This window comes from Polypterus senegalus, chromosome 7, assembly GCF_016835505.1.
Source record: "Polypterus senegalus isolate Bchr_013 chromosome 7, ASM1683550v1, whole genome shotgun sequence".
NCBI classification, from domain to species: Eukaryota; Metazoa; Chordata; class Cladistia; order Polypteriformes; family Polypteridae; genus Polypterus; species Polypterus senegalus.
Window position 1 is genome coordinate 80,682,293 of NC_053160.1, and position 27,997 is coordinate 80,710,289.

Sequence of the window (27,997 nt, forward strand, 5' to 3'; positions counted from 1 at the left end):
TTGAATATTGAACAGGATAATGGCAGGTAAACTGCAAATGTACTTAATTGCTAGGGATATTACAGCAAGACAGAAAGATGTGAGAAATTAATCTTGAAATATATATAAAGTCTTAACAATATATTCAGCTTGCCCATACATTAAATTACACCTTATCTTGGCTAGAGGCCAGAAAAAAAGTTGTTTGTTGTTTACTTTCGTACACATTGACATGAAGTTTCTCTTTAATATCTCTTAGATTGCTAAAAACAAATGTAACACATTTTAACATAATAAAACAAGGCACGGAGTCCAATGATCAGTACAATATTACCATTAACACGTGCTGTTCAGCACCGAGTGACTGTTCTGGGTCTCAATCAGTGACCTAGTCACCTTGAGAACACAATCGTCTTGTTGACTTTGACTGCAAATCACATAAGAACTTTAGAACATATGAAATTTGACAAACGGGAGGAGACAATTCAGTCCATCAAGCTTGTTTGTTGAGCTAATAGCTAAGGTGTTGCAGTATCTTGTCCAAGTACCTCCTAAAGGTTGTCAAGGTTTCTTCTTCAACTGCATGACTTGGTACTTTATTCCAAATTCCCATTCCATAAATAAGTGCTACTTGGCTTCATTTCTAAATGCACTTCCCCTTAATTTCCACTGGTGTCCTTGATTACGTAATTCACTATTAGGCTGAAAAAATTCTGCTAAATCTATTTTATGAGCAATTTGAAGAACTGGATTAGGTCCCAACTTTGTCTCCTTTGTTCAAGACTGAACATGTTCAACTCCCTGTGCCTGTCAGAGTAGGACATGTCCTTAACTGTCAGGTTTCACCTGATTGCTGTCCTCTTGACTGCTTCAATTGCTGAATTGTCTTTCATTAGAACTGTACACAATACCCCAGATGAGGTCTCACTAGTGAATCATTTTTTCAATTGCAGCAGCAGCTGTCCAGTTCAATATATTTTTTTTTACCACAAACTAAATTAACTAAACATATTTTACTAGAAAATATTTTACAAGAGGGCGGCACGGTGGCGCAGTGGTAGCGCTGCTGCCTCGCAGTTAGGAGATCCGGGTTCGCTTCCTGGGTCCTCCCTGCGTGGAGTTTGCATGTTCTCCCCGTGTCTGCGTGGGTTTCCTCCGGGCACTCCGGTTTCCTCCCACAATCCAAAGACATGCAGGTTAGGTGGATTGGCGATTCTAAATTGGCCCTAGTGTGTGCTTGGTGTGAGGGTGTGTTTGTGTGTATCCTGCGGTGGGTTGGCACCCTGCCCAGGATTGGTTCCTGCCTTGTGCCCTGTGTTGGCTGGGATTGGCTCTGGCAGCCCCCGTGACCCTGTATTCGGATTCAGCGGGTTAGAAAATGGATGGATGGATATTTTACTAGAAAATATTTTACAAGAGGGCGGCACGGTGGCGCAGTGGTAGCGCTGCTGCCTCGCAGTTAGGAGACTTGGGTTCACTTCCCGGGTCCTCCCTGCGTGGAGTTTGCATGTTCTTCCCGTGTCTGCGTGGATTTCCTCTGGGCGCTCCGGTTTCCTCCCACAGTCCAAAGACATGCAGGTTAGGTGGATTGGTGATTCTAAATTGGCCCTAGTGTGTGCTTGGTGTGTGTTTGTGTGTGTCCTGTGGTGGGTTGGCACCCACCCCAGGATTGGTTCCTGCCTTGTGCCCTGTGTTGGCTGGGATTGGCTCCAGCAGACCCCCGTGACCCTGTGTTCGGATTCAGCGGGTTGAATAATGGATGGATGGATATTTTACAAGAGCCTTGTGTTTGAGTTGTGCAACACTTGTACTCTGCATGTTCTTTTTGTGTTATTGTGGTTGTCTCTTTTCACCCAAAAGGTTTTCACATCTGAACTTAAGATGTTGCTGATTCAGTTTAGGCAGTTCACAGCCAGTATTTTTTTCTGGGCAGTGGGTGCTTGCAAAGCCCATAGTTTACTACACGTTTAACTTGATATTGCCGTATTTTGTCAGCTGAAGACAATGTCAGATCTGATACTAACTGAGACAGACCAGGCACCAGCATCCCTATGTTTGATTTTTTTGTAACGCCATCAGTGCATGAATTTGGACATCTTACCAGTCATTAGCAAAAGAGGGACAGGTATTTTAAATTAGGAAAGTTAATATTAACTGGCTCCTCCAGAGTATTCCAGCCAAAATCTCCACTGCTATGTACAGATGAAGGAGGGGAATTAGGAGGAGATGCTGGGCAGCTGCAGCTCTTGGTGTTGAGTATTTATAACTGAATCATCTAACCCTAAAAAGTCAAACACAAATGAGAAAATGTTATTTAAAATATGCTTTTCACCTTCACATTGCCAGCTGGAACCCTAAAGAACTAAGACTGTGTTAAAGCAATACATGTTGATTAGCACATGCAAGAATTTCATACTACTCTATATGTGACAATAATATAAACTTTAATAACAAAAAACAAATAACTATCCAATTAAAATACTCTTAATTTAAATGTATTCTACTCTCTTTGGGATAAATTACAAAGCAGTGTTCACAACAGTAAAAAAAATGAAAGTGCTGCATATTAATTCCAAATCATTTAGATGAAAAAGTAAGAAAATTATTTGATTCAAACAACTAGAGTTGTAAAAAGTACTCAGAAACAACTGAATAAAAGTCAAAGTACTTTGTCAAATTTTTACTTTCTCTGAAGTAAGAAGAATTTCAGTTAAAAATAGTTGAGGAAAATTTAATTAAATTTCTTTCGAAAGTACTCAAGTATTAAATGTAAAAGTGCAATTTATATTGACAAGGTTGAAGACTTTGTCTAGAGAACACAATACATTTACTTTATTGTTACACAAACTCACTCAATAATTTTGCTCCAGAAATGCATTACAGATTCAGAATAATGAATAAAGTAAATGCAATTTTACTTTGGATCAGTACATAGCTGTAGTCAGTGTCACTGTGACACTGTGTGGAGCTGGTGAGTATGGATATGGATATGACTTACACTGTGCCTCCCTTTCTCTAATACCCAAAAACACTAGATGAGAAGACCATTCTATAGAGATAAAGGTAATAAAATAAAATATAAAATTAATAATAAAAAGCCCAGTGAACAGCTCACAACCTTATCAATTGAATATACACACAATTTAAAATCAACACAGATTGGGTTTGTTATATTTCACTAAAGTAAAGGTGGATTTTAGAAGGGCAATTATTACATTAAATAGTAATATGCAATTTCAGAATTGTTGTTTATCTTTAAAAGGAATTCTCTTAAGAAAGCTGTGGTTTCCTTTGCTTAGTCTGGTGCCAAATTGTATCTTTAAATTACCTGCTGGAGTGCTCATGTAAACTATAGAATTAACCACAATTAAACTCAAGGCATATTATTAACTCTCTAGCATAACCAGATGTAGTCCAACTTGGTTCATTATATTTATATTTTAATTCACTCCTATAGACAATTTAAATTCTGCTGAATAACTTTTTTCCACACTTACAAGCACTAAACCAAATTGCATTAATATTACACTCCAATAATGCAAAATAATAAAATCCATCCATCCATCCTCTTCCGCTTATCCGAGGTCGGGTCGCAGGGGTAGCAGCTTAAGCAGAGAAGCCCAGACTTCCCTCTCCCCGGCCACTTCTTCCAGCTCTTCCGGGAGAATCCCAAGGCGTTCCCAGGCCAGCCAGGAGACATAGTCCCTCCAGCGTGTCCTGGGTCTCACCAGGGAGGCGTCCAGGAGGCATCCTGATCAGATGCCCGAGCCACCTCATCTGACTCCTCTCGATGCGGAGGAGCAGCGGCTCTACTCTGAGCCCCTCCCGGATGACTGAGCTCCTCACCCTATCTTTAAGGGAAAGCCCAGACACCCTGCGGAGGAAACTCATTTCAGCCGCTTGTATTCGCGATCTCGTTCTTTCGGTCACTACCCATAGCTCATGACCATAGGTGAGGGTAGGAACGTAGATCGAATGGTAAATTGAGAGCTTTGCCTTACGGCTCAGCTCTTTTCACCACGACAGACCGATGCAGAGCCTGCATCACTGCGGATGCCGCACCGATCCGCCTGTCATCTCACGCTCCATTCTTCCCTCACTCGTGAACAAGACCCAAGGATACTTGAACTCCTCCACTTGGGGCAGGATCTCTCCCCTAACCCTGAGAGGGCACGCCACCCTTTTCCGGCTGAGGACCATGGTCTCGGATTTGGAGGTGCTGATTCTCATCCCAGCCGCTTCACACTCAGCTGCGAACCGATCCAGAGAGCTGAAGATCACGGCCTGATGAAGCAAACAGGACAACATCATCTGCAAAAGCAGTGACCCAATCCTGAGTACACCAAACCAGACCCCTTCAACACCCTGGCTGCGCCTAGAAATTCTGTCCATAAAAGTTATGAACAGAATTGGTGACAAAGGGCAGCCCTGGCGGAGTCCAACTCTCACTGGAAACGGGCTCGACTTACTGCTCGCAATGCGGACCAGAGCTCTGACACCGGTTGTACAGGGACCGAACAGCTCTTAACAGGGGGTCCGGTACCCCATACTCCCGAGCACCCCCACAGGATTCCCGAGGGACACGGTCGAATGCCTTTTCCAAGTCCACAAAACACATGTAGACTGGTTGGGCAAACTCCCATGCACCCTCCAGGACTCTGCTAAGGGTGAAGAGCTGGTCCACTGTTCCACGACCAGGACGAAAACCACACTGTTCCTCCTGAATCCGAGGACCCTCCTCTCCAGAACCCCCAAATAGACTTTTCCAGGGAGGCTGAGGAGTGTGATCCCTCTATAGTTGGAACACACCCTCCGGTCCCCTTTTAAAGAGGGGACCACCACCCCGGTCTGCCAATCCAGAGGCACTGTCCCGATGTCCATGCGATGTTGCAGAGGCGTGTCAACCAAGACAGTCCTACAACATCCAGAGCCTTAAGGAACTCGCGTATCTCATCCACCCCGGGGCCCTGCCACCAAGGAGTTTTTGACCACCTCGGTGACTTCAGTCCCAGAGATGGGAGAGCCCACCTCAGAGTCCCCAGGCTCTGCTTCCTCGTGGAAGGCATGTTAGTGGGATTGAGGAGGTCTTGAAGTACTCCCCCACCGACCCACAGCGTCGAAGTCGAGGTCAGCAGCGCACCATCCCACCATATACGGTGTTGACACTGCACTGCTTCCCTCCTGAGACGCGGACGGTGGACCAGAATCTCCTCGAAGCCGTCGAAAGTCGTTCTCCATGGCCTCTCCAAACTCCTCCCATGCCCGAAGTTTTGCCTCAGCAACAACCGAAGCCCATTCGCTTGGCCTGCGGTACCTATCAGCTGCCTCCAGAGACCCACAGGACAAAAAGTCCTATAGGACTCCTTCTTCAGCTTGACGGCATCCCTCACGCGGTGTCCACCAGCGGGTTGGGGATTGCCGCCCGACAGGCACCGACCACCTTGCGGCCACAGCTCCGGTCAGCCGCCTCAACAATAGAGGCACGGAACATGGCCCATTGGACTCAATGTCCCCACCTCCCTCGGGGCGTGGTTGAAGTTCTGCCGAGGTGGGAGTTGAAGCTACTTCTGACAGGGGACTCTGCCAGCCGTTCCCAGCAGACCCTCACAACGTTTGGGCCTACCAGGTCTGACCGGCATCTTCCCCACCATCGAAGCCAACTCACCACCAGGTGGTGATCAGTTGACAGCTCGCCCCTCTCTTCACCCGAGTGTCCAAGACATATGGCGCAAGTCCGGCGACACACCACAAAGTCGATCATCGAACTGAGGCCTAGGGTGTCCTGGTGCCAAGTGCACATATGAACACCCTTATGCTTGAACATGGTGTTCGTTATGGACAATCCGTGACGAGCACAGAAGTCCAATAACAAAACACCGCTCGGGTTCAGATCGGGGCCATTCCTCCCAATCACGCCTTCCAGGTCTCACTGTCATTGCCCCGTGAGCATTGAAGTCTCCCAGCAAAACGAGGGAATCCCAGAAGGTATGCCCTCTAGCACCCCTCAGAGACTCCAAAAGGGTGGATACTCCAAACTGCTGTTCGGCGCATATGCACAAACAACAGTCAGGACCCTTCCCCCCACCCGAAGGCAGAGGGAGGCCACCCTCTCGTCCACCGGGGTAAACCCCAACGCACAGGCTCCAAGTCGGGGGGCAATAAGTATGCCCACACCTACTCGGCGCCTCTCACCGGGGGCAACTCCAGAGTGGTAGAGAGTCCAGCCCCTCTCAAGGAGATTGGTTCCAGAGTCCAAGCTGTGTGTCGAGGTGAGTCTGACTATATCTAGCCGGAACCTCTCAACCTCGCGCACTAGCTCAGGCTCCTTCCACTTCAGAGAGGTGACATTCCAAGTCCCAAGAGCCAGTTTCTGTAGCCGAGGATCAGACCGCCAAGGTCCCCGCCTCCGGCCACCACCCAACTCACACTGCACCTGACCTCCTTCGCCCCTCCCATAGGTGGTGAGCCCATGGGAAAAATAATAAAATGACCATTTTAATATGAGAATCACTATTCTACTGAAGAATTCTCTGGACATGGGTCAGTTCTGTTAAATTTAAATGCTTTCTCCTGAACTGAGTAAAGCACCAATAAAAAGGAAAGCACTGAGAAAATAAAAGTCACACACATTGCACTTGATTGTGAAATAATTATTCTGGTAATTTACCAAGACAAAATATTTTGCTACTCAAAGTTCACCATCAAACATAAATCTAGAAAATTTACTTGATAAGCCCTGTATATCTTGTGATAGATTAAGGGCCTCTCGCTCCCTTGAACCCTCAGACACCACATCAGACACCAGATAAAAAGTCCAATAATTATTTATTATAATAATAAAGTGCACAAAGCACCCTCCATTCCACAATACTCAATAAATAAACACCCAATAATCAAATAAACAATCCTCCAATCTCCCAGACACTTAGCCACCATGCCTACCAACTCAGCTCAATTGTCTGGGATTTCCCACAGTCCTTTATAGTCCTCGACCCAGAAGTGCTTCTGAGCCCTCAGTCCATGTGATTATCCAGCAATTCCGGGCCAGGTAAAAACTCCTCTTTTTTCTTCAGCCCGGAAATATATAATTTCTTCCGTTCCCGTGACTTGGAAATATTTCTGGACTATACGTAAAATATAAATCCCTGAGCCTCCCTGCAGCGACTCCTGGCGGCCCCCATGGTATCCAGCAGGGCTGTGCATTATAATTCCTATGCTGCAAGTAGGGCTCCATCTGGCGGCCTGGGGGTATTGGCCGGGATGAATGGCCGGCCATATTTCACAATCTTCTTTAGTCATTGTGCCTATAGTAGATTCTGGTTGGCAGGGCAGTATTCTGTTAGCTTTCCCTGATCTCAAAGTTCATAAGGTAGCATCAGAATTACTTATATCTGCTTGAAGGAAAGTTGACACCCCTTTTATTGGTTCTCATATAACAAAGGGCAGCAAGATCCTTTGCAGACAATGACATTTCACTCTCCAGTTATCTAGTGACAGGAGGCTGTAACATTTGCTGCTCTGAAATGGTGCCTATGGAAGAGAATCAACATCTCCATGAAGGTCAAACTTCACTTCTTCCAGATAATGATCTTGCCGTTCCTCCTTTATGGATCAGAAACATGGACCTTGCTCAAACTGAATCTGAACAGTCTCAAGTCTCAAACCATTCAGGTAAGATTTCAACAACAACCGACCATTGACAAACAAATCCAGCAGAGAAGGTGGTTTGGCCACATGTACAGAATGAAACAAATAGGCTACCACACAGACTCCCCAGTGGAGGATACAATGGACTACGACCAAGAAAATGTGAAACAAACAAGTGGAATATCCGAAGATCCAACGACTTGACCTGAACCAAGCCAGGACCATTGCCATGGACTGTAAAGCATGAAAAAGCATCATGAAGCGAGTCTGAATTCCTGCAGCACCCACAGCAGTGTACTCTTCCAACCTCCAGCTAGGGTTCAGAAACAGTGCCAGGCACTATAGCGTTTCAGTAATTGGGCTCGTAAGAATCCTCTGTAATATCTTGTGTGTACAACATATGGGTATTGTTCAGACAATGCATAACTTGTGGTCTCAATATATTATTTGTGCCTATAAAATCTTGTTTGCACAAGATTAAAAAGGCACTGATTTTTGGGACATCTTAGGCCCCATATAATATAGCTTAAGAAAGGGGAAATAAAAATGCTTACTGCAACATACTTCTTTAAATTTGAAGACAAATTCTTTAAAGCAGAGATTTCTTTCAGTACTGTTTCTAAAACAACCATGTGGAAAATGCACGTTCAGCTTCCATGTCTCAATAATTATCAGGAAGCATAGGAACAACCTACCACATGAAAAGTCGGAGGCACACTATGGCGATTTAATTTTTGAATGATATATGCCATTCTATTCGCTGTGTCTGAGCAAACACTGTACTGTAATCTAAGTTGACAAAACATGTGATAGATAGGTCTATTTTATGAATTTATAAAACTTTGAGCTGTGTAACAAGTAACAAGGACTTGCTGGAAAATGTAATAAAGTAATAGTATGTTATTTACCTAAACTTGTAGTGGGGTAAAAGTAAAAGTAGCTCTAAATGAAATTTACTCAATGTACATAAATAAAGTAATGAAATATTTGTACTTCATTATTTTACATTCATTCAAATAACTTAAATATAATGCTCAAAAAAAATTAAAGGAACACTTTTTAATCAGAGTATAGCATCAAGTCAATGAAACTTCTGAGATATTGATTTGGTCAGTTAAATAGCAGAGGGGGATTTTTAATCAGTTTCAGCTTCTTTGGTGTTAATGAAATTAACAAAAGGTGCACTAGAGGGGCAACAATGAGACAGCCCCCAAAAAGGAATGGTTTAACAGGTGGAGGCCACTGATATTTTTCCCTCCTCATCTTTTCTGTCTGTTTTTTCCTAGTTTTGCATTTTGCTATGGTCAGTGTCATTAGATAGATAGATAGATAGATAGATAGATAGATAGATAGATAGATAGATAGATAGATAGATAGATAGATAGATAGATACTTTATTAATCCCAAGGGGAAATTCACATAAATATAATAAAAAAATTCCCCAGGATCACCAAAGGTTTATATTGCCACTTTCTTGCAAGCCGCTTGGCTTTTATCTTAGTGCTGGCTCGGCTGCCCCGATACAGTCTTCTTACCTCGTCAGGTAAATAGGGAACCACACTGGCGCGAGCATTTCTTCTCAGCGCTTGAAGCTGACAACTTGAATAGGCGAGTCTCGGTGTGTAAAAGTTCATGTCAAGTAGTAAAAGCAGTAAAAAGTGTCCAGGGAGCGATTCCACATAAAAGAAAGTGGTAGAAGTGATCAGTGAAATAGAGAATAATAGAGAAAAAAAGGTAAAAAGATAAAGTCATACACTGAGCTGCTGGAATGGCTGCCACTCTCGGCAGCACCGGATGTACATTACTGGTAGCATGAGGCGATACCTGGAACCTACAGAGGTTGCAAAGGTAGTCCAACTTCTCCAGAATGGCACATCAATATGTGCCATTGCCAGTAGGTTTACTGTGTCTCCAAGCACAGTCTCAAGGTAATGGTGGAGATTCCAGGAGGTAGGCAGTTACTCTGGGAGAGCCAGACAGGGCTGTAGAAGGTCCTTAATCCATCAGCAGGACCAGTAAGTGCTCCTTTGGGCAAGGAGGAACAAGATTGAGTACTGCCAGAGCCCTACACAATGACTTCCAGCAGGTTACTGGTGTGAATGTCTCTGACAAAATAATCAGAAACAGACTTCATGAGGATGGCCTGAGGGCCCAACGTCCTCTAGTGGGCCCTGTGCTCACTGCCCGGCACCATGGAGCTCGATTGGCAATTGCCATAAAATACCAGAATTGACAGGTCCACCACTGGTGCTCTGTGCTTTTCACAGATGAGAGCAGGTTCACCCTGAGCACACATGAGAGATGTGAAAGGGTCTGGGGAAGCCGTGGAGAACGTTATGCTGCCTGTAACATTGTTCAGCATGACCGGTTTGGTGGTGGGTCAGTGATGGTCTGTGGAGGCATATCCATGGAGGGATGCATAGACCTCTACTAGCTAGACAATGGCACCTTGACTGCCATTAGATATTGTGATGAAATCCTTGGACCCATTGTCAGACCCTATGCTAGTTCAGTGGGTCCTGGGTTCCTCCTGGTACACGACAATGCCTGGCCTCATGTGCGAAAGTATGCAGGCATTTCCTGGAGGATTAAGGAATTGATACCGTTGACTGGCCCCCACGCTTGCTTGACCTAAATCCAATAGAACACCTCTGGGGCATTATGTTTCGGTCCATCCGACGCTGCCAGGTTGCATGTCAGACTGTCCAGGAGCTCAGTGACTCCCTGGACCAGATCTGGAAGGAGGTCCCCCAAGTAACCATCTGTCATCTCATTAGGAGCATGCCCTGATGTTGTCAGGCATGCATACAAGCATGTGGGGGCCACATAAACTACTGAGTACGATATTGAGTTGCTGCAATGAAATTTCGGCAAAACGGACTAGCCTGCCGCATCATTTTTTCACTTTGATCTTTGTGGTGTCTTTGAATTCAGCCCTCTGTAGGTTGAAAATTTAAATTTCCATCAAATAATGTGGCATCCTTTCATTCCTAACACATTACCCAGTCCATATCAATATAAATATTTAGCATGATTTTTTTCCCCATTGAGATGTGTTTTCAAAGTGTTCCTTTAATTTTTTATGCAGTTTATAAAGTATAAATTAAAAAAAACATTAGTTTTTATATTTCTCTTACAAATAATGTGAAGAAATCTTTTCACTTTGATACCAGCATACACAGGAATAGAAATCTGCATCAAGTCATAGCTGTAGTAGAAAAGAACTGAAAAATACAGAAAAAAAGTAAAATATATGTTAAAATCTAAATTTAACAAAGTTATATCTTTTCTATAATTTCCTTAGATTTTTTTCCCCATATGCCTTGCATTACAAATGGTTTCCTGCAAAATCCACTTAAATATAATTGAATAAAAATGGCTATGCTTTCATCATGATTCTCATTCTATTTTCAGCATTCCTATATGTGGACTTCACGTGACCTTTTCAAGCCATTTTTACTGTATGATAAGTCACAACTGTAGTAAACCAATGCCATTGCAAAACATGAAATTTAAGTGCCCTGCAATTAAATGATGAGCAGGTCAATGTAGTTTCTTTCTATGCACCTAATAAACTCTGGTTCATAAAAAAATGATAGATGAGAATTACATTACAATTCTACCTACTGTACTTATAGAAAAATAAGCATAATAATTTGTTTGTAGTGTATAGCATTACATTACCGAATAACAAACAGGACTAGAAAAGTGGGGTGGGGTAAGAAACTGATGATATCTGAGCCAGTACTGGTTTCTGATTGACTTGATTATAAGTACTTTTATTTTTTTCTTTGGCCTGAACTCTGCTCTGAATCTGGCATCCAGATAAGGACCAGGAGCCGATGTTACAATTCTCTAGTAAAGCAAGTGCCAGTATATCTCTTTTCAGTTCAAAGATTTCTGCCCTTATATAGTGGGCATACTATCATAATTAGTGATTAAGGACGCTAGACTGGTGAGGTGAATGTCATATTTAAACCAGGAGATATTTGAAATTATGAGACATTATTTCTAAAGCAAATCAATGTATAGTACAGTATTTTAGTATACCGTGTATTTTTACCTAAGTGGAACTAAACAGTCTACTGCTTGCTCTCAATAGGTTTTCTGCACTGCCCTTTATATGGTTTATATCAATATGTTAATGCATTCTCATCTTGTACATTATATTTTGGTTTCCATATTATCTTTTGGTTTTAAGGTTTTTACATCTGATTCTAGCTGAACCTCCTGTTTAAAAAAGTGAGCAAGCAGTCGACTACAGTTGCAAGTGCACAAATAAAAGTTTGTGTATTTGTATGTTTAATTTGCATTAATTTCAGGTTTTATACATTCAACTTTATACCTCTTATATCTCAATTTACCACACAAAATCAAATACATAGAATTCAAGATTAAATATGTTTAATGATCATTTTAAAAATGATGCCCCAGGACACATAGACCCCTTTGTTTTTGCATTTTGGACATGCTAAATTCTAACCAGGCTAAGATCAGATCTTTTTGGCAACTTGGGAAGCAAGATGCTGTAATAAAACAGGTGTAGCAAGGACATCCAAGGTGGATCAATTTGAATCCTGTTGTTCATGATATAAAGAAACCAGCACTATTTGTCGGAAAGGCACTTTTTGTTTAAAAGCAAGAAATCAAAAGAAAATGTCCATTCTATGTTAAAACTGTCAAAGTCAGACATAGTCACACGTCTGGTGATTGGCAACCAGCCTCCTTTTGGGTGTTTTTTTAATCTTCTTATATAATACAGTACCGTGGCTGTCTGTTTGTCTGTCCAGGATTTTAAATCACCTGTAGCTCTCAAACCGTTTGACCTATTGACCTGAAATTTGGTAAAAATATATTATGTGACGTCTACTATCTGCTTTCAAGGTAATGATTGACCTCCAAGGTTATTCCTCTTTTTATTTTATTTTATTGTAGAATAAACTCTGTGCATGCGTATGGGCGCCATTCTCATCCCTACCACTTCCCCTACCTCTTCATATCTTAAATCATTCTTGAGGCAGATTGAAGACTTAAGTGCCAGCTTCAGTGAGAAATTAAAGAAAAAATACTAAGAAATTGCAACACAAACACTGACTTAATCAGTTTTAATGCGAAAAGATGCCGATGAAAGAAGAGGAGAAGTGGGCTGCTTTGGTGGAGAAAAGAAGAGCTGCTCAGGAAGCAGCAAGCGAATCAACCTCTGAGCAAACAAAGGCTAAACATACAGAGAAATATTAGGTAAACTTTTAAATGCTCAAGTCAAGTGAAGTCACTGCACGTTATCGTGCAGTGCGCCATTACTGGTATTATAAAATATTGTAATGGTTTGTACAGGGAAGTCTAATAAGAAGATTAAATCTTTTCATCCAGGACTCCCAGTATTTCTCTTATGTTATTCCAAGGGTAGAATGGTCAGCTTTGCTACAAAACAGTGGCATCAAGTGGCACCAAGGAAAAAAACAAACAGAATATTGAAGCATCAGTAACTGTTCATAGTTACTACCAAGCATATATTTTTGTGCATTAAGTAACGTAAACAACATCTCTAAACTGCTGGACTAAAGTAACAAGTTCTTATCCTGGATTTAAATCTTAAAACTCATTTAGCATCTTATAAACAAGCAGACAGGTCATTCCATAGCTTTGAAGCCCTGCAGCTAATAGCTCGACGCCCTGACGCCAACTTTTTTTATTAATTCCTCGAATCATTAACAGACTACAGTCTTGAAATGTGTATTCTGCTATATATATATTGGTAGGTTCAGCTAGTAAGTATGGCCTAGGATATTTAAAGAATTATAAGAAGGAAGATGGATTCAGCTTTAAACTTAAATAGAAGCCAATATAAACACTTAAAAACAGGTATTATTTGGTTTTATTTCCTAGTTCTAGTAATACATTTGGTAGCGGTATTTTGAATTAAGTGAAGCTCGTAACTGAACTAATAGCTTTTGTAAGATTTAAGTCTGAATAATTAGTATGTGTATTTGCAGCTGTTGGTGCTACATAAAGACCCCTTCACATTAAATAAGCTCCCCAGGAATTTTCCTTCAAATCGTTAATAAAAAGACTGATGAACTGGTAACCAAATACTAAAACTACTGTAAAAACAAAACTCATAATTAAGTTAATGTGACAAAATGATCAGAACCCCTTTTATCAGAATTTGTGCTTAAATAAATCATATGCTTTGAATCCTAAACTATGATAATAGGGGGCTGCGACTCACCATCGTAAATAGTGTTCACTATTAGTGATCTCTCATGAACCATAACATGGATATGTGACAGCAACCATATGCAACAATGTTGTGCCCATTACAACCAATGGAAAATGCTGAATTATGATAAAAAAAGAATTTTCTTAAATGCTAAATAAATAGAAAAAAATATTATTACGTTATGAGAATAGGCAGCAATTGTATTGAATCAATTGTAAATTACAAATAAGACAAAAACCAAAAAAAAACACTTACAAAAACAATTTTAGCACTAGATCTAAAATATGTGTTTATTTGTCAGCTAACAGCTTGTGGTTAGGCATCCTGTAAACCAGCCTGGCAGGCACTACTCAAGCTGACATGTGGAGACATCACTTTCATAGGGTGGGGCACAGGGCTGATGGCTATTATGTGGGAGGCATACTTTGGATAGAGTCAGATTGACTTGACCTTTTTAAAGATAAAGTGCCACTTCACAGATGGAAAACAAATTGAACCTTATTGTCAAAGGATGACATTAGGAATCAATTTCGGTATTGCTTCTATTCATAGCTTTGCTTTCGAAAGCACATTTTATTAAAATAAAATGTAAGGCAAGTGCATGCTGTTATTGAGATTTGGGTGACATACCTTTAAAGGAGTGTAGTATTGTTTAAACAAGATGCCATTTTACTTTTGTTTTCTTAAAGGATGTGAAAGAATGCAATTTATCAATGTGAGCACCTTGCAGCCTTTCCACTAGATGTACCTCTGATCAAACAGTCTGACTGGAATAAGCCTAAGCAGGGAATGCTGCAAGCTCAGAAAAGAAAATGTATAAGAAATCAATAACCTAATACATTACATGTACCATTGTCTATTTTGTGTTTTGAATGATCAAGATCAATGTCGATAATCTTTAGTCATGACATTTCCTGTGATCAGTCATAATATAGTTTAAGTTGCCTATGCTGTGTTGGTGTAGTAAGGTGTGCTCTTTGTGACAATGGGTGGCTATTTTGTTACCAATGAATAATACACTGTATGTTTGTAGCACTGCTACATAAAATTTATGTTCTGTTTTTTTCTTTTGTCACTCTGTTGTTTTATTTCCAATGCGAACCCTGTCTGAGCACATATAAAATACAGTATAAGGTCTACGTTGAGCTATATTTGGCATATGTTAATAGGAAGGACCTTTGTGAGGTATGCGTCAGTTGCAGCGATTTCCCGGAAGGTGTCATGGAAACAGATGTGGTATACTATTTAAAAAAAAAAAAAAGTGCAAAAAGGCAAAAAAGGAAGAGAAAAACAGAGTCCAGGTTTTATGGCAGAGGTTACAGGCGTGAGGTATTCAAATCCAGAAACCCTACAAAGTCTGGATGTGGCAATCTCAAAGAGCTCCCGGAATGCTGAAAGAAAAGGATGGGACAGTTAATAGGATCAAGACTGAGTGAGCAAATAATAATCTTTTATTCTGGGATAGCACGTCTAATGCCTTAGAAACATTGTGGGATATTTCATTTTACTAAGCAGCAAAACTGGGTGGACATTGTGAGATATTTTGAGTTCATGTTTTTCATGTTATTTGTATACTGTATATGTTGGGAAAGAGATGTGCGGTTACGGAATCAGAATATTGTTGCTGAGTTTGTATGATTTGAATATAGTTGATTTACAGTATTACATCTTGATTCACTGCTCCATTTCTTGAGGTCCTTTTTTTGTATAAATCAATTTTACTGTCTATGTAAACTGTCTGCTCCACAGTAAGGGGTCCAAAGGCAGTTTAGGGTTGACAATCCGGAATCAACACATCGCTATAAACTTAGTGAATAGTAGTGGTTTTGACCGCTGCATGTTTTACAGTCATACAAAACTATTATCAGTTCACCAGTGCAAGACATATGACCAGACCATACAATTTACTAGAAAGCAATTAATAGCTGTTATATTGAACATATAAAACAATAATGACAAAATGTGTTTTCTTTGTCAAGAGCCTTTTAAAAAAAAATACATCGCATTTAAGACTTTGTAGCCAAATCTACAATTTGTTTAATATAATTAGCATGACATAGCAGCTGGAAAAGCATTTTAAAAATACACTAACTAAAGTCATCATTTTACAAAATCACACCAAACTTTGCAGATCAGTACATTTAGATTTATTTACTTTTAGTTTTACAAGCTGAGGTTCTGCCATTACTCTTTGAATTTCTTTTCCCATTATTGTCATCATTCAACTTTGCAGCAGGTAACATCAGGTATGTCATGTACTTTACAGAGCTTCCAACCTTATTTTTATTTATTTGCTGTAGATCAGTTAATACGGAACACAGAATTTTGCTCTAAAGTGTAGCTGCCAACACTTTGACAGCGAATATAAGACCTTGTCATAAGCAGAGTAAAAAGCAAATCTCCAAACCACAGCATTGTGATTCAGTATTGGATCAAAATAGGTTCAGAACATGCATGGCTGAATGCATGTTAACCATATTCAATACTTTTTGCTTTTTTACAATCTGATTTTCTTTACAAGGGTGTTCCGTTTTTTCAAAGCCATTTTAATCATTTTCTATAATAATTAATTAACATATCCCAAGATAGGTTTGATAGACAGGCTCTGTTTGAATCATTTACATGACTTTTGCCAAAATATCACCAATTAGCCTGAATTCTATTTAAGAAATCAGTGATTGGAATCTGCTGCCAAATAGCGATTCGTGCATCTGTACACTTTAGGGTTGTACACCAGTATTTATGTTGAGTATTAACGATCTTTACAGATAAATGCTGTGCTCCTACTTACTCTATAGTTATATTGGTTAACTTAAATTTACTCTACAATTTACACTTAAATGTACATAAAAAAATGTGTATGACTTTGAATAGAATGATTGTCCTCCCAAGAGGTGAATAGTTATTGGTCTACTGTGCTAGTCTGAAAGGGCAAGTTAACAGTAGTGTAAAATAAAATGGAGATCAATGAGACAAATGTAAACAAAACTTTAGAGATGACTTGAACAGTGTCACGAAGGAGTCTTCCAACTCCACTTGGGGCTCATATTCTGTAGAGCTTTTAATAAAAAACTAAGCTTATTGCCTCTACTGCTAGATTAAAAGACCAAATCACTGCATCGGAAAAACTCCTCAACTTAGAACAACAGCAATAATATTTATTTATATAGAATGTTTTCAGAAAAGTTTATATGAAACAAAAATAAGATTAGGCAATACTAAGTAACAAAGAATAAAGTAAAGTCAGATTGCCAGGAGGACAAAAAAAAAACTCCAGAAAAAAACAAAAACAAAATCTGCAGGGGTTCCAAGGCCAAGAGAGTGCCCATCTCCCACTGAAAGTTAATTCTTGTTATTTACACCTCTCTTTCTATATGCAACACCTGCTTGCACTGACTTTTCTTCTGTTTGGATAAGAGCATTTTCCAAGCCACTTTGTGTTTTAAGATAAATGCCAAATAATAGGCTCTCTTATAGGCTACTATTAATAGAACATTAGAACAATCTAGATGATAACAGGCCATTCAGTCCAACAAAGCTTCAGACCTATGAAATTAATTCTTCTAAAAAATATCATCTCTAGTTTTAAAAGTCCCTGTAGTCCTACTGTCTACCACACTACTTGGTATTTTATTCCAAGTGTCTATGGTTTTCCGTGTAAAGGAAAACTGCCTAATGTTTGTGAAAAAATGTACCCTTACCATGTCCCCGTGTTTTTGATGAACTCATTTTAAAATAACTGTCTTGATCCACTGTACTAATTCCCTTCATAATTTTAAACACTTCAATCATATCTCCTCTTAATCTTCTTTTGCTTGAACTGAAAAGGCTCAGATCTTTTCATCTTTCTTCATAATTCATCATCCTAACCCCTGGAATCAGCCTAGTCACTCTTTTCTGATTTTATTCTAGTGGTGCTATGTCCTATTTGTTGCTTGGAGACCAACACTGTACACAGTATTCCAGATGAGGCCTCACCAGTGGGGTATAAGGCTTGAGCATGACCTCCTTGGACTCTACATATCTATACTAATAAAAGGCAAAGCCCTCACTCACTCACCACTAATTCTCAAACTTCACGTGTAGGTAGAAGGCTGCAATTTGGCAGGCTTATTCCTTACAGCTTACTTACAAAAGTTAAGCAGGTTTCATTTTGAAATTCTATACGTAACGGTCATAACAGTTGACAACGTCCACCATGTGGAAATTTCTTATTTATGGCCCCATCTTCACGAAATTTGGTAGGCGGCTTCCCTGCGCTAACCGAAACCGATGTACGTACTTATTTCGATGGTATGACGCCACTGTCGGTCGCCATATTGAACTTTCCAACGTCCCTAATTTTCCAATTTCCCATGTAGGTAGAAGGCTGACCCCATCTTCACGAAATTTGGTAGGTGGCTTCCCTGCGCTAACCAAACCGATGTACGTACTTATTTCGGTGGTATGATGCAACTGTCGGCCGCCATATTGAACTTTCCAATGTCAATAATTCTCCAACTTTCCGTGTAGGTAGAAGGCTGCAATTTGGCAGGCTCATTCCTTACAGCTTACTTACAAAAGTTAAGCAGGTTTCATTTTGAAATTCTACGCATAACGGTCATAACAGTTGACAACGTCCACCATGTGGAAATTTCTTATTTATGGCCCAATCTTCACGAAATTTGGTAGGCGGCTTCCCTGTGCTAACCGAAACCGATGGACGTACTTATTTCGATGGTATGACACCACTGTTGGCCACCATATTGAACTTTCCAACGTCACTAATTCTCCAACTTTCCATGTAGGTAGAAGGCTGAAATTTGGCATGCTCATTCCTTACAGTTTACTTACTAAAGTTAAGCAGGTTTCATTTCGAAACTCTACGCGTAACGGTCATAACGGTCAACAACGTCCACCATGTTGAACTTTATTATTTATGGCCCCATCTTCACGAAATTTGGTAGGCGGCTTCCTGCGCTAACGAAACCAATGTACATACTTTTTCGGTGGTATGACACCACTGTCAGCCGCCATATTGAACTTTCCAACATCACTAATTCTCCAAATTCCCGTGTAGGTAGAAGGCTGAAATTTGGTACTTATTTCGGTGGTATGATGCCACTGTCGGCCGCCATATTGAACTTTTCAACAGTCTTTGTTACTTATGGGCCAATCTTCAAGAAATTTGGTACGCGGGTTCCCAGCGCTAACTGAATCCTACTTACGTACATATATACGTCCATAGCTTGCAGCTCAGTCACCGTGTGAGGCGGCATTGGGTCCCTCATCCCAACGCCTCCTATGTTGTTGGCTGCCTGCCTATATAAGGCCGTCCGTCGCTCCAGTCTCTACATTCCCTTCCTTGCTTCGCCACGGGATTCATGTCTCCCTGCTGATAACTACAGCCTTTTTATTTAATCCACGGCTTCTCCGCTGTTTTATTGTTCATTTATTACGATTATAGTTATTGTGTAGGTATTTTAGACTCACTTTACATTGTTCAGGTACCCATTTCCTTTATCATTCCAACCGTACCCGCATTAACATGTCTATCGAGGTGATCACCATCGATCAAAGAACTGTCACTTACCGAGTGGTTTCCATGCCTGGAGATGGCACCTATTTTTTCCATTCTCTTTGTTACATATTGCACGGCCATATCAGGCTCACTCTTGATATCTGGAGAAACATTGTGTCTTATGTATTGAATGACTGGGACAGGTTCAAGGTGTGGACTGATGACGGTACAGGAGATAATTATACTACACAGGAGCACTATAAGAGTGAAATGCTTAAGCCCTTCACCTATGCATCTGCATGTGAGTTGATGGCTGGCACTGAATTGTTCGGTTGTCGCTTTCAAGTGTACCAAAATGGCCAGATATTTTACACCTTTGGACAACCGCCAATGCCTCTTAAACATCTTAGATTCACAGGTGACAATTTCAGTAGTGGACACTTTGATGTTTATGAATGTTTAAACTCTCAAAAGCTGGATGTGAAGTTATTGATGAAACTGGTTGTATACTTACAACGCTTGACAGATGCCGAATGTCACTTTAACACAAGTCCTACAAATACTGTCGTATTACTATTACTACTCGTAATTGAAACAAACCATGAAACTCAAACCGATTATGACAGCAGCAATCCAAGCTGTGAGATTTGAAACAAGATTACTGTTCACATGGCCAACTGTCTGTTGCATGCTTAAGAGTAAGCTCAGTGCACAGCTTGGTCATATTACAACCGGAGGGCCAAACTCACAATGTGGTAGACAAAGAGATCCTTAACAAATAATTATTGGTATATTTTCTCTCAGTTTAAAAAGGTTTAATTTTCTTCTTAATAAAACTTTTAAGGCAGTACTTTGCCGCTGCGAAGCGCGAGTATTTTGCTATATATAGATATATATATATATATATATATAGATATAGATATAGATATAAAATGTGTGTGTATGTGTGTATATATATAGATATAGATATATATATATATAATGTGTGTGTGTGTATGTATGTATGTACAGTATGTATGTGTATATATACATAGAGAGAGATATAGATATATATACAGATATAGATATTATAAATATATATATACTGTATATATAATGTACGTGTGTATGTATGTATGTATATATATATATATATATATATATATATATATATATATATATATATGACAGCAACACTCATAACAGTGACAAAACAATTACATTGATTATCATGTTACATTATTTTCAAGATGTTTCCTTTTCTTTTTCATTATTTCTTTAACACACTACTTCTCCATTGCGAAGCACGGGTATTTTGCTAGTCATTCTATATAACCCAATTCTATTTGCCATTTTAATGGCTTCTGAACACTGTCTGGAAGTTGATAGTGTAGAGTCCACTATGACTCCTAAATCCTTCTCATAAGGTGTACATTGATTTTCAGACCTCCCACTGTGAATTCAAACCTAACATTTTACTTCCCATATGTTATACTTTACTTGTACTTACATTAAGTTTCATCTACCACAAATCTGCCCAAGCCTGTATGCTGTCTAAATCCCTCTGTAATGATTCAATGGATTCTAGATTATCTACCAATCTTGGTATAATCTGCAATCTTAACCAGCTTGTTACTTATATTCCTATTGAAATCATTTATATATATTAAAAACAGCAGCAGCCCTAACACTGACCCCTGTGGAACACCATTCTTAACATTGGCAAATTCCAACAAGGTTCTTTGCATCATAACCCCCTGCTTCCTGTTTCTGAGCCAATTCTGCACACCGCACCCTGAACTCCAACTTCTTTTAGTTTGTTGCCCAACTTTATCAAATGCTTCTTGAAAGTCCAGATAAATAGTATCATTCACCACTTTGATCATACCCTTTTGTTGCTTCCTCATAGAATTCAGTATGTTCGTGAAACATGACTTCCCTCTTCAGAACCTATGCTGACTATTTAGTAAAATGTTCTTGGAATGTGTTGCTTAATCTCATCTCTAATAATTCTTTTAATTAATTATCCTGTGAGCTTACTGGCCTATACTTGCATTGATTTGCCCAATCACCCTTTTTATATAAAGGGATAATACTTTCCAATTTCCAGTCCTTTGGAATTTCCCCAGTGTGCAGTGACTTCCTAAAAATATGTGTCAAGATTTTATATATTGTGACATGTGAGTCAGTGTCTTGCACCACAAAGATAAGGCTGTGTCTCAGTACTTTAGCAAAACTAGCTTTATTCAACTCGAAACAGGAACAGCAAAGTTATTATTGTTGCCGGGATCTACCATTCTACTATACACAGACACAGTAAACAGGTAAGGCCAGGGCCAGGTCATTGGCCAAGTTATAATGTCCCCTGCATCACCCATCAGGTGACCACTGCTTTGTGCATGGTAGTGGTCAGCTTGTAGTTGTTTCTGTGGCACTGCAAATCTGGAGGTGCCTCAGTGACAAACAAGCAACTCTCAACAGATGCGGCAGTTGAGCTTCTTCGTGTTGTCCTATTGGAAAGGGTCTCAAAAGAGTTCAGAAGTTTGACAATATGTACTCACTAACCTCCTTAAAAACTTGAAGGTAAGTATTACCTGGTCCTGGAGATTTGTTTGATTTCAGCCTATTTAATTTAAGCAGTACTTCTCCCTCTACAATTTCTAAATTACTCAGTAGACCCTTAGTACTCCCTTCTATAGTTGGGAGTTTATCTACCTCCTCACTTATGAAGACCTCAGAAAAATGTAAGTTTAGAGCATCCCCTATTTCACTGTATTTCTTAATTCCTCTTTACTATTCCTGATACACTTCACCTCCTTGTTGACGTCTCCTTTACTATTAAATTACTGAAAAAATCACTAGGTCATCTTTTGCCATATCTGCTATATTCCTCTCTAACTATCTTTTAGCTTCCCAATATCCTTCTTATTGATTGACCTCATGTTTTCATATGCCCTAAAATTCACAATGGAGTTATTCATGTTATATGCATTATACAGCTGTTTTTTTCCTTTGCAGCTTCTTTTTTTAACTCTTTATTAATCCACTTCAGGGTTTTTTTTATTTCCTACTGATTCCAAATTTAGGTATGTACCTGCCCTGCATTACATGTAACATGTTTTTAAACCTGTTCCACTGCTCCTCAATAGTCTCCACACTTAAAAGCCTATCCCAGTCTATCCACCTTAGACTTTGCCATACCAAAGTTAAAGTTAAAAGTTTAGTCTTTACAATGATGATGTCAGCATGTCTCCTGAGAATCTTTTATCTCACATATACTGTAAGTCCATTCTTCAAAAGTCCAGTATTCCGGCAAAGGAAAAATATAGAAATTTCATTAAGTGCATTATTGTGCTTTAGTCTATATTTTATGGTCAATTCACTGGAGAGAAGGACAGATCTTTCCTTCATCAACTGGTTGTATCTGATGAATATCAGATCAGCTGGGGAGATTTTGAGAGATCAAACATGCAGTAAGTGTGAGCTGGGAAAGACATGTGAATGCCCATGTGAGAAACTACTGTATTTGATTTCCAATTTTACTATTAATTTGGTAATATGTGTTATAGAACTCAGCTGCAAAAACTTTGACATGAAGCTAGTTGGTGCACTTTGCATGTATAATATAATCCTGGAAATAACTGCTAGACAACATCTTTAAGTGTGACCTGACATTTGCGCGATAGACATATGCGCGCCAACAAAATAGTGCCGATTAAAACACGGCGTCAAATTCGCACTGACAAAATCTCCCCGACAAAATCGCGAAAGTTTAATTAAATATGAATTACTAGTTTAAAGCACTGCGGTTGGTTGGAACCCTGCCCGGGATTGGTTCCTGCCTTGTGCCATGTGTTGGCTGGGATTGGCTCCGGCAGACCCCCGTGACCCTGTATTCGGATTCAGCGGGTTAGAAAATGGATGGATGGATAGTTTAAAGCATATATAATAATGTTTATTTTAGAAGTCAATATTATGAGACGCGGCATGCCATCAGCACGGCACGCAGATAGTCCTTAAGATCACGCCCTGCATATGTAAGAAGAATTGCAGCAAGAGCTTCCCACTCTCTTGGCCTCTCTCGCGATTTTGTCATGGCGATTTTGTCGGCGCGCATTTGTCGAAAACCAGTTAGCGGGTTTGTCGGCGCTCATTTGTCGGTCACAGTTTTGTCGGGGCGCATATGTCTATCGCGCTTTTGTCGGTGAACCTCTTTAAGGGAGACATCAGAGAAGGAGTCTTCCAAACATCATCATATTTTGTCTAAAAATCAGTTAATGAACATTTTAAGGCTTGGGAGATGGAGGTGAAAAACAAAAAATAAGCTGATGAATAAACACTGAGTGTTATTTATCAACCCCATAAGATTAATCAAAAGACAAAGTCAAAAATAATCTTTAGAAATTTGGTACACAAAGCATCATAAATTCATTAATCCAAAATTCTAAATAATATTACTATAGTACAACACTCAGAATCTACACGCCAAATACAAAATCTTTGGTTAAATGAACAATTGATAACTGAGAATATTCAAAGTGAAATATGAATAAAAAAGTAATTATAATGTGGCCAAACATCCACAGTAATAAGTCAACATCACAAAGCCAACAATCATTGAACAGAATGGTCACTTGACTACAAAAAAAGGAATAGAGGAAAAAAAGTACTGTAAACTAATGCCACTGTGGTGAAGCAGTGGCCACCTGAGATGTATATAGCTGTAAGGCAGTGCAACTAGTTTAACTTCATTATCTGAGCACTGTTATCTAATCAGGGATCTTTTCAAATCAACTCATCAATTAAAATAAAAATGTAATAAACAATAGAGTGCAACAAATGCAAAGAACTAAAGAAATTGCATTAATAAATGAAAAATAGATGACAATACAAAATACAAAGTGGAAAAAATGATTAAGCAAAATGAATAAAGCATTCCAAGGCACTTGAGAATCCAAGATACATTTTCCCTGGGCTTTGTTGAAAAAATAATTAACACAAAGTTGTTTCAGTTAACTATTTTTTAATAATCATATAAATGATCTGCAGTACAGTATGTTTTTTTCTTCCCATTTGAGGGGCAATCACAGCATCAGTGAAAATAGGTAACAACACAAGGATAACATTTTTCTTCTGTGGCTGGCATTCTTTCCTAAATTCTACTGAGTAATCTCTTTACCTCAGGTGTATCACGTCACTCCCTGCTGTAATATTATCTAAAAATTTTCAATCATGTATTTTAGAATAATAATTATGAATGCCTTTAAAGTATGTTTAATGCCTCTTTGCTAATTGAAACCAAAATTAAGGACAAGCAAAAAAAAAAAATACAAATAGTAGTCATAAAGTGAAATGTACCCTTGAAAGTCTGTCTGTTATTGTGCTTCATATTGTTACGTGCAGTAGCATGCTGTGAGCCTTTGCTGAACTGATTTTAATATTAACACTGCTGATGGATTGAGGGCATTAACCAGCACTTAGTTACTCGTCTTTATTCTCCACAGTTATGACAACAGTGGCCCAGAAAAGCTCCTCTGAGTCGTTTTTGGCTGGGCCCCTTAAAGTCAGGAGGACCCATAGGCCCGGAGATGTCAGTTTGGACCAATAGCAGAAGATGCCTGATCAAACCAGGAGCTTCAATGGTAACTCCAGAGTGCACAATTTATTTTACTTAATTTGTCAATTTTGCCATCGAGTGATAAAAACAGAAATTTAATTAGGAACTCTAAGCCTTTCTCTTACAATATGTATTGTCTATTAACTATAGGTAACTGATATACCACAAACAGTTTCACGTAAAATATCTTGAGTTAAATGTTAGAAAAAATGTTTAGTAGTTTTCCTCAGCTCCCCTATAATGAATACCAAAGGACTATTAAAATGAAAACACATTCCTGCATGCAAGACTGAAAAGAAATCTAAGCCTTTCTAACAGTACTACAAGACTCTAAGAACTGTTTTCATTTATTATTATATTTCAACTGTGTAATGGTTGCTACGTGGTTAAATAAAGCTTTAACATTTATCTGGCATAGATTCTATAACGTTTTTCTGGTCTCAGGGGGTTGAAGTGGTGAAATTCATTAATGAGTTAAGCAGGATTTATGGAGAAAAATTACTGGAAAATGTGGTATGCATCCTGGCTTAGTCACTATTTGTGTAAGTTTGCACGTTTTGTAGATTTTTACACAATTGTTTTAAGTTTGTAGGGTTGTTTTTGTCACACACGCAATGCAGTGGAAGTGTTACTTGCATGAGCTAATGAACCCACAACACCACTCTCCATTGTTATGATTAGTGAGTGTAACTACATTGCCTTAAATCATCAATCTTCTCTACCTGACAAATCTCTGAACATAACTACTTACCATTATAATCTTTGAGTATCTGAGTTTTTTCCTATACATTTTTTATTAATCAATAAAAGGGGAAAGGTGAAAAATGGCACTGACAGCATTTAAGGAAGACAGGTGTGTTTTCATCTAGTTTCCAATATTTTATCATTTATTTTTTCTTTATTTGGTTTATGCTTTCTTGTTCTGGTTTCTCCTTAGCATTACTCGGTGAGTACTGCTAATGTGTTACACTAAGTATGTGTATCATAACTAAGTATGTTGGCATGTGATGTCATACAAACTATGTTTGGGTGAAGAGCATATGTGAGACATTTGCGATCTTTTGCAGATACTTTATTTCTTAATAGCAGGAGGTCCTGCTGCTATTCCAATGAAAATAAAAAAAGAGAAAAGCATCTTCTGTTTTGTTTTATAGGTATTTTGTTTTATATGTAAAAAACACATTGTTCTTCTTTATTGCTTGCTTACTACGATGACAAAAATTCATGTAGTTTCCAATTTACACCCATAGTCAAATCACAAAAAACATGCCTGTTTTTTTGATGTTGCTAAAAACTACACCTATGTGAGTGTGTTTGCTTTGCTATGCACTGCTGTGCTCTCCAGAGCTAATACATTTTTGTAAAGAAGTTCACATATGTTTGCATCTTCTTATTTAATATGGTACCGTGGCTGTTCGTTTATCTGTCTAGGATTTTAAATCACCTGTAGCTCGCAAACAGTTTGACCTTTTGACCTAAAATTTCATACACATATACTACGTAGCGTCTACTATTCGCTTTCAGGGTGTTGATTGACCTCCAAGGTTAATCCTCTTTTATTTTATTGTAGAACTAGCAGAATACCCGCGCTTCGCAGCGGAGAAGTAGTGTGTTAAAGAAGGTACGAAAAAGAAAAGGAAAAATTTTAAAAATAACGTAAGATGATTGTTAATGTAATTGTTTTGTCATTGATATGAGTGTTGTTGTCATATCTATCTACTATATATATATATATATATATATATATATATATATATATATATATATAGCAAAATACCGCGCTTGGCAGGAGAAGTAATGTGTTAAAGAAGGAAAGAGAAAGAAAAGGAAACATTTTGAAAATAACGTAACATGATTGTCAATGTAATTGTTTTGTCACTGTTATGAGTGTCGCTGTGATATATATATATAGCAAAATAGCAGCGCATAGCGATGTCATGTGTTAAAGAAGTTATGAAAAGAAAAGGAAACATTTTAAAAATAATGTAACATGATTGTCAAAGTAATTGTTTTGTGTATTTGGTGGCAGCATCACAAAGTTATTTTCGTCTAGCTGCATCAGAAAATGTACCATGACGTCTGACACGCCTCCTTTTTACTGTTTTCTCACAGCTTGGATTGCTGCTGTCATATACACACACACACATACACACACACACACACACGCACACACATACATACATACATACATACATACATACACACACACACATATATATATATATACATACCTATCTACATCATATATACACACACATACATACACACTCACAAATTATATATATGTGTGTATGTATGTATGTGTGTGTGTGTGTGTGTGTGTATATATATATACATACATACATACATACATATATATACACATACATATACTTGTGTGTATGTTTGTATGTGTCTATATGTGTGTGTATAGCTTTGGTCACATAGTGCAAGGGAAAAATAATAAAATATAGTCTATAAGTTATTAAAAAGTAAAACATTAACGTTTTAAGAAGTACAGGTACATTGAGCTGCGGTGGGTTGGCACCCTGCCCAGGATTGGTTCCTGCCTTGTGCCCTGTGTTGGCTGGGATTGGCTCCAGCAGACCCCGTGACCCTGTATTCGGATTCAGCGGGTTAGAAAATGGATGGATGGAGGTACATTGAGCACTACTGGAGTGGTTCGGGTAAACTACATTTTAAAGACTGTGTAACACAACAGGTAAGTAACTAACAGCAGCTAAAATCATCTCTCGGTAGTAGATCCCTTTTGAAAGGCGCTACACGACGGCTGTGGTATAGAAATTACATTTTCTATGTGAACGTTCAAATTTGTGCCTCTGGTAATGTGCCTTACCGGCAATTAAAGAAAATTAGTTTTGTGTCCTCTGCAGTGTTAAGAGAGAAAGGCTTTGGTTTGGGATAAAAGGAAAAAGGTGTAAAGAAAGGAAAGTTGCCTTTTTCTTTTATATAGTACAGAGAGATGTGTTCGCTGACGTTATGATCGCCTTTTAGGGACAATCGCGGTGGGTCTTGTGTAGACTGGTGAGACGTCCCTGCCATTAATCAGCTGTGA

At 39.1% G+C, this 27,997-nt stretch overlaps 1 protein-coding gene across 3 annotated transcripts in view; it reads left to right on the forward strand.

Moving 5' to 3' along the window:
* Positions 1–27,997, forward strand: part of kcnn2 (potassium calcium-activated channel subfamily N member 2) — a 553,897-nt gene that overhangs the window by 84,284 nt on the left and 441,616 nt on the right. For all 3 annotated transcript variants that reach the window (XM_039758938.1, XM_039758937.1, XM_039758939.1), the window contains exon 2: positions 24,830–24,967. In XM_039758938.1, the coding sequence (XP_039614872.1) occupies positions 24,940–24,967 (28 nt within the window). In that variant the 5' untranslated portion in view covers positions 24,830–24,939. The remainder of the gene's footprint in view (positions 1–24,829; positions 24,968–27,997) is intronic.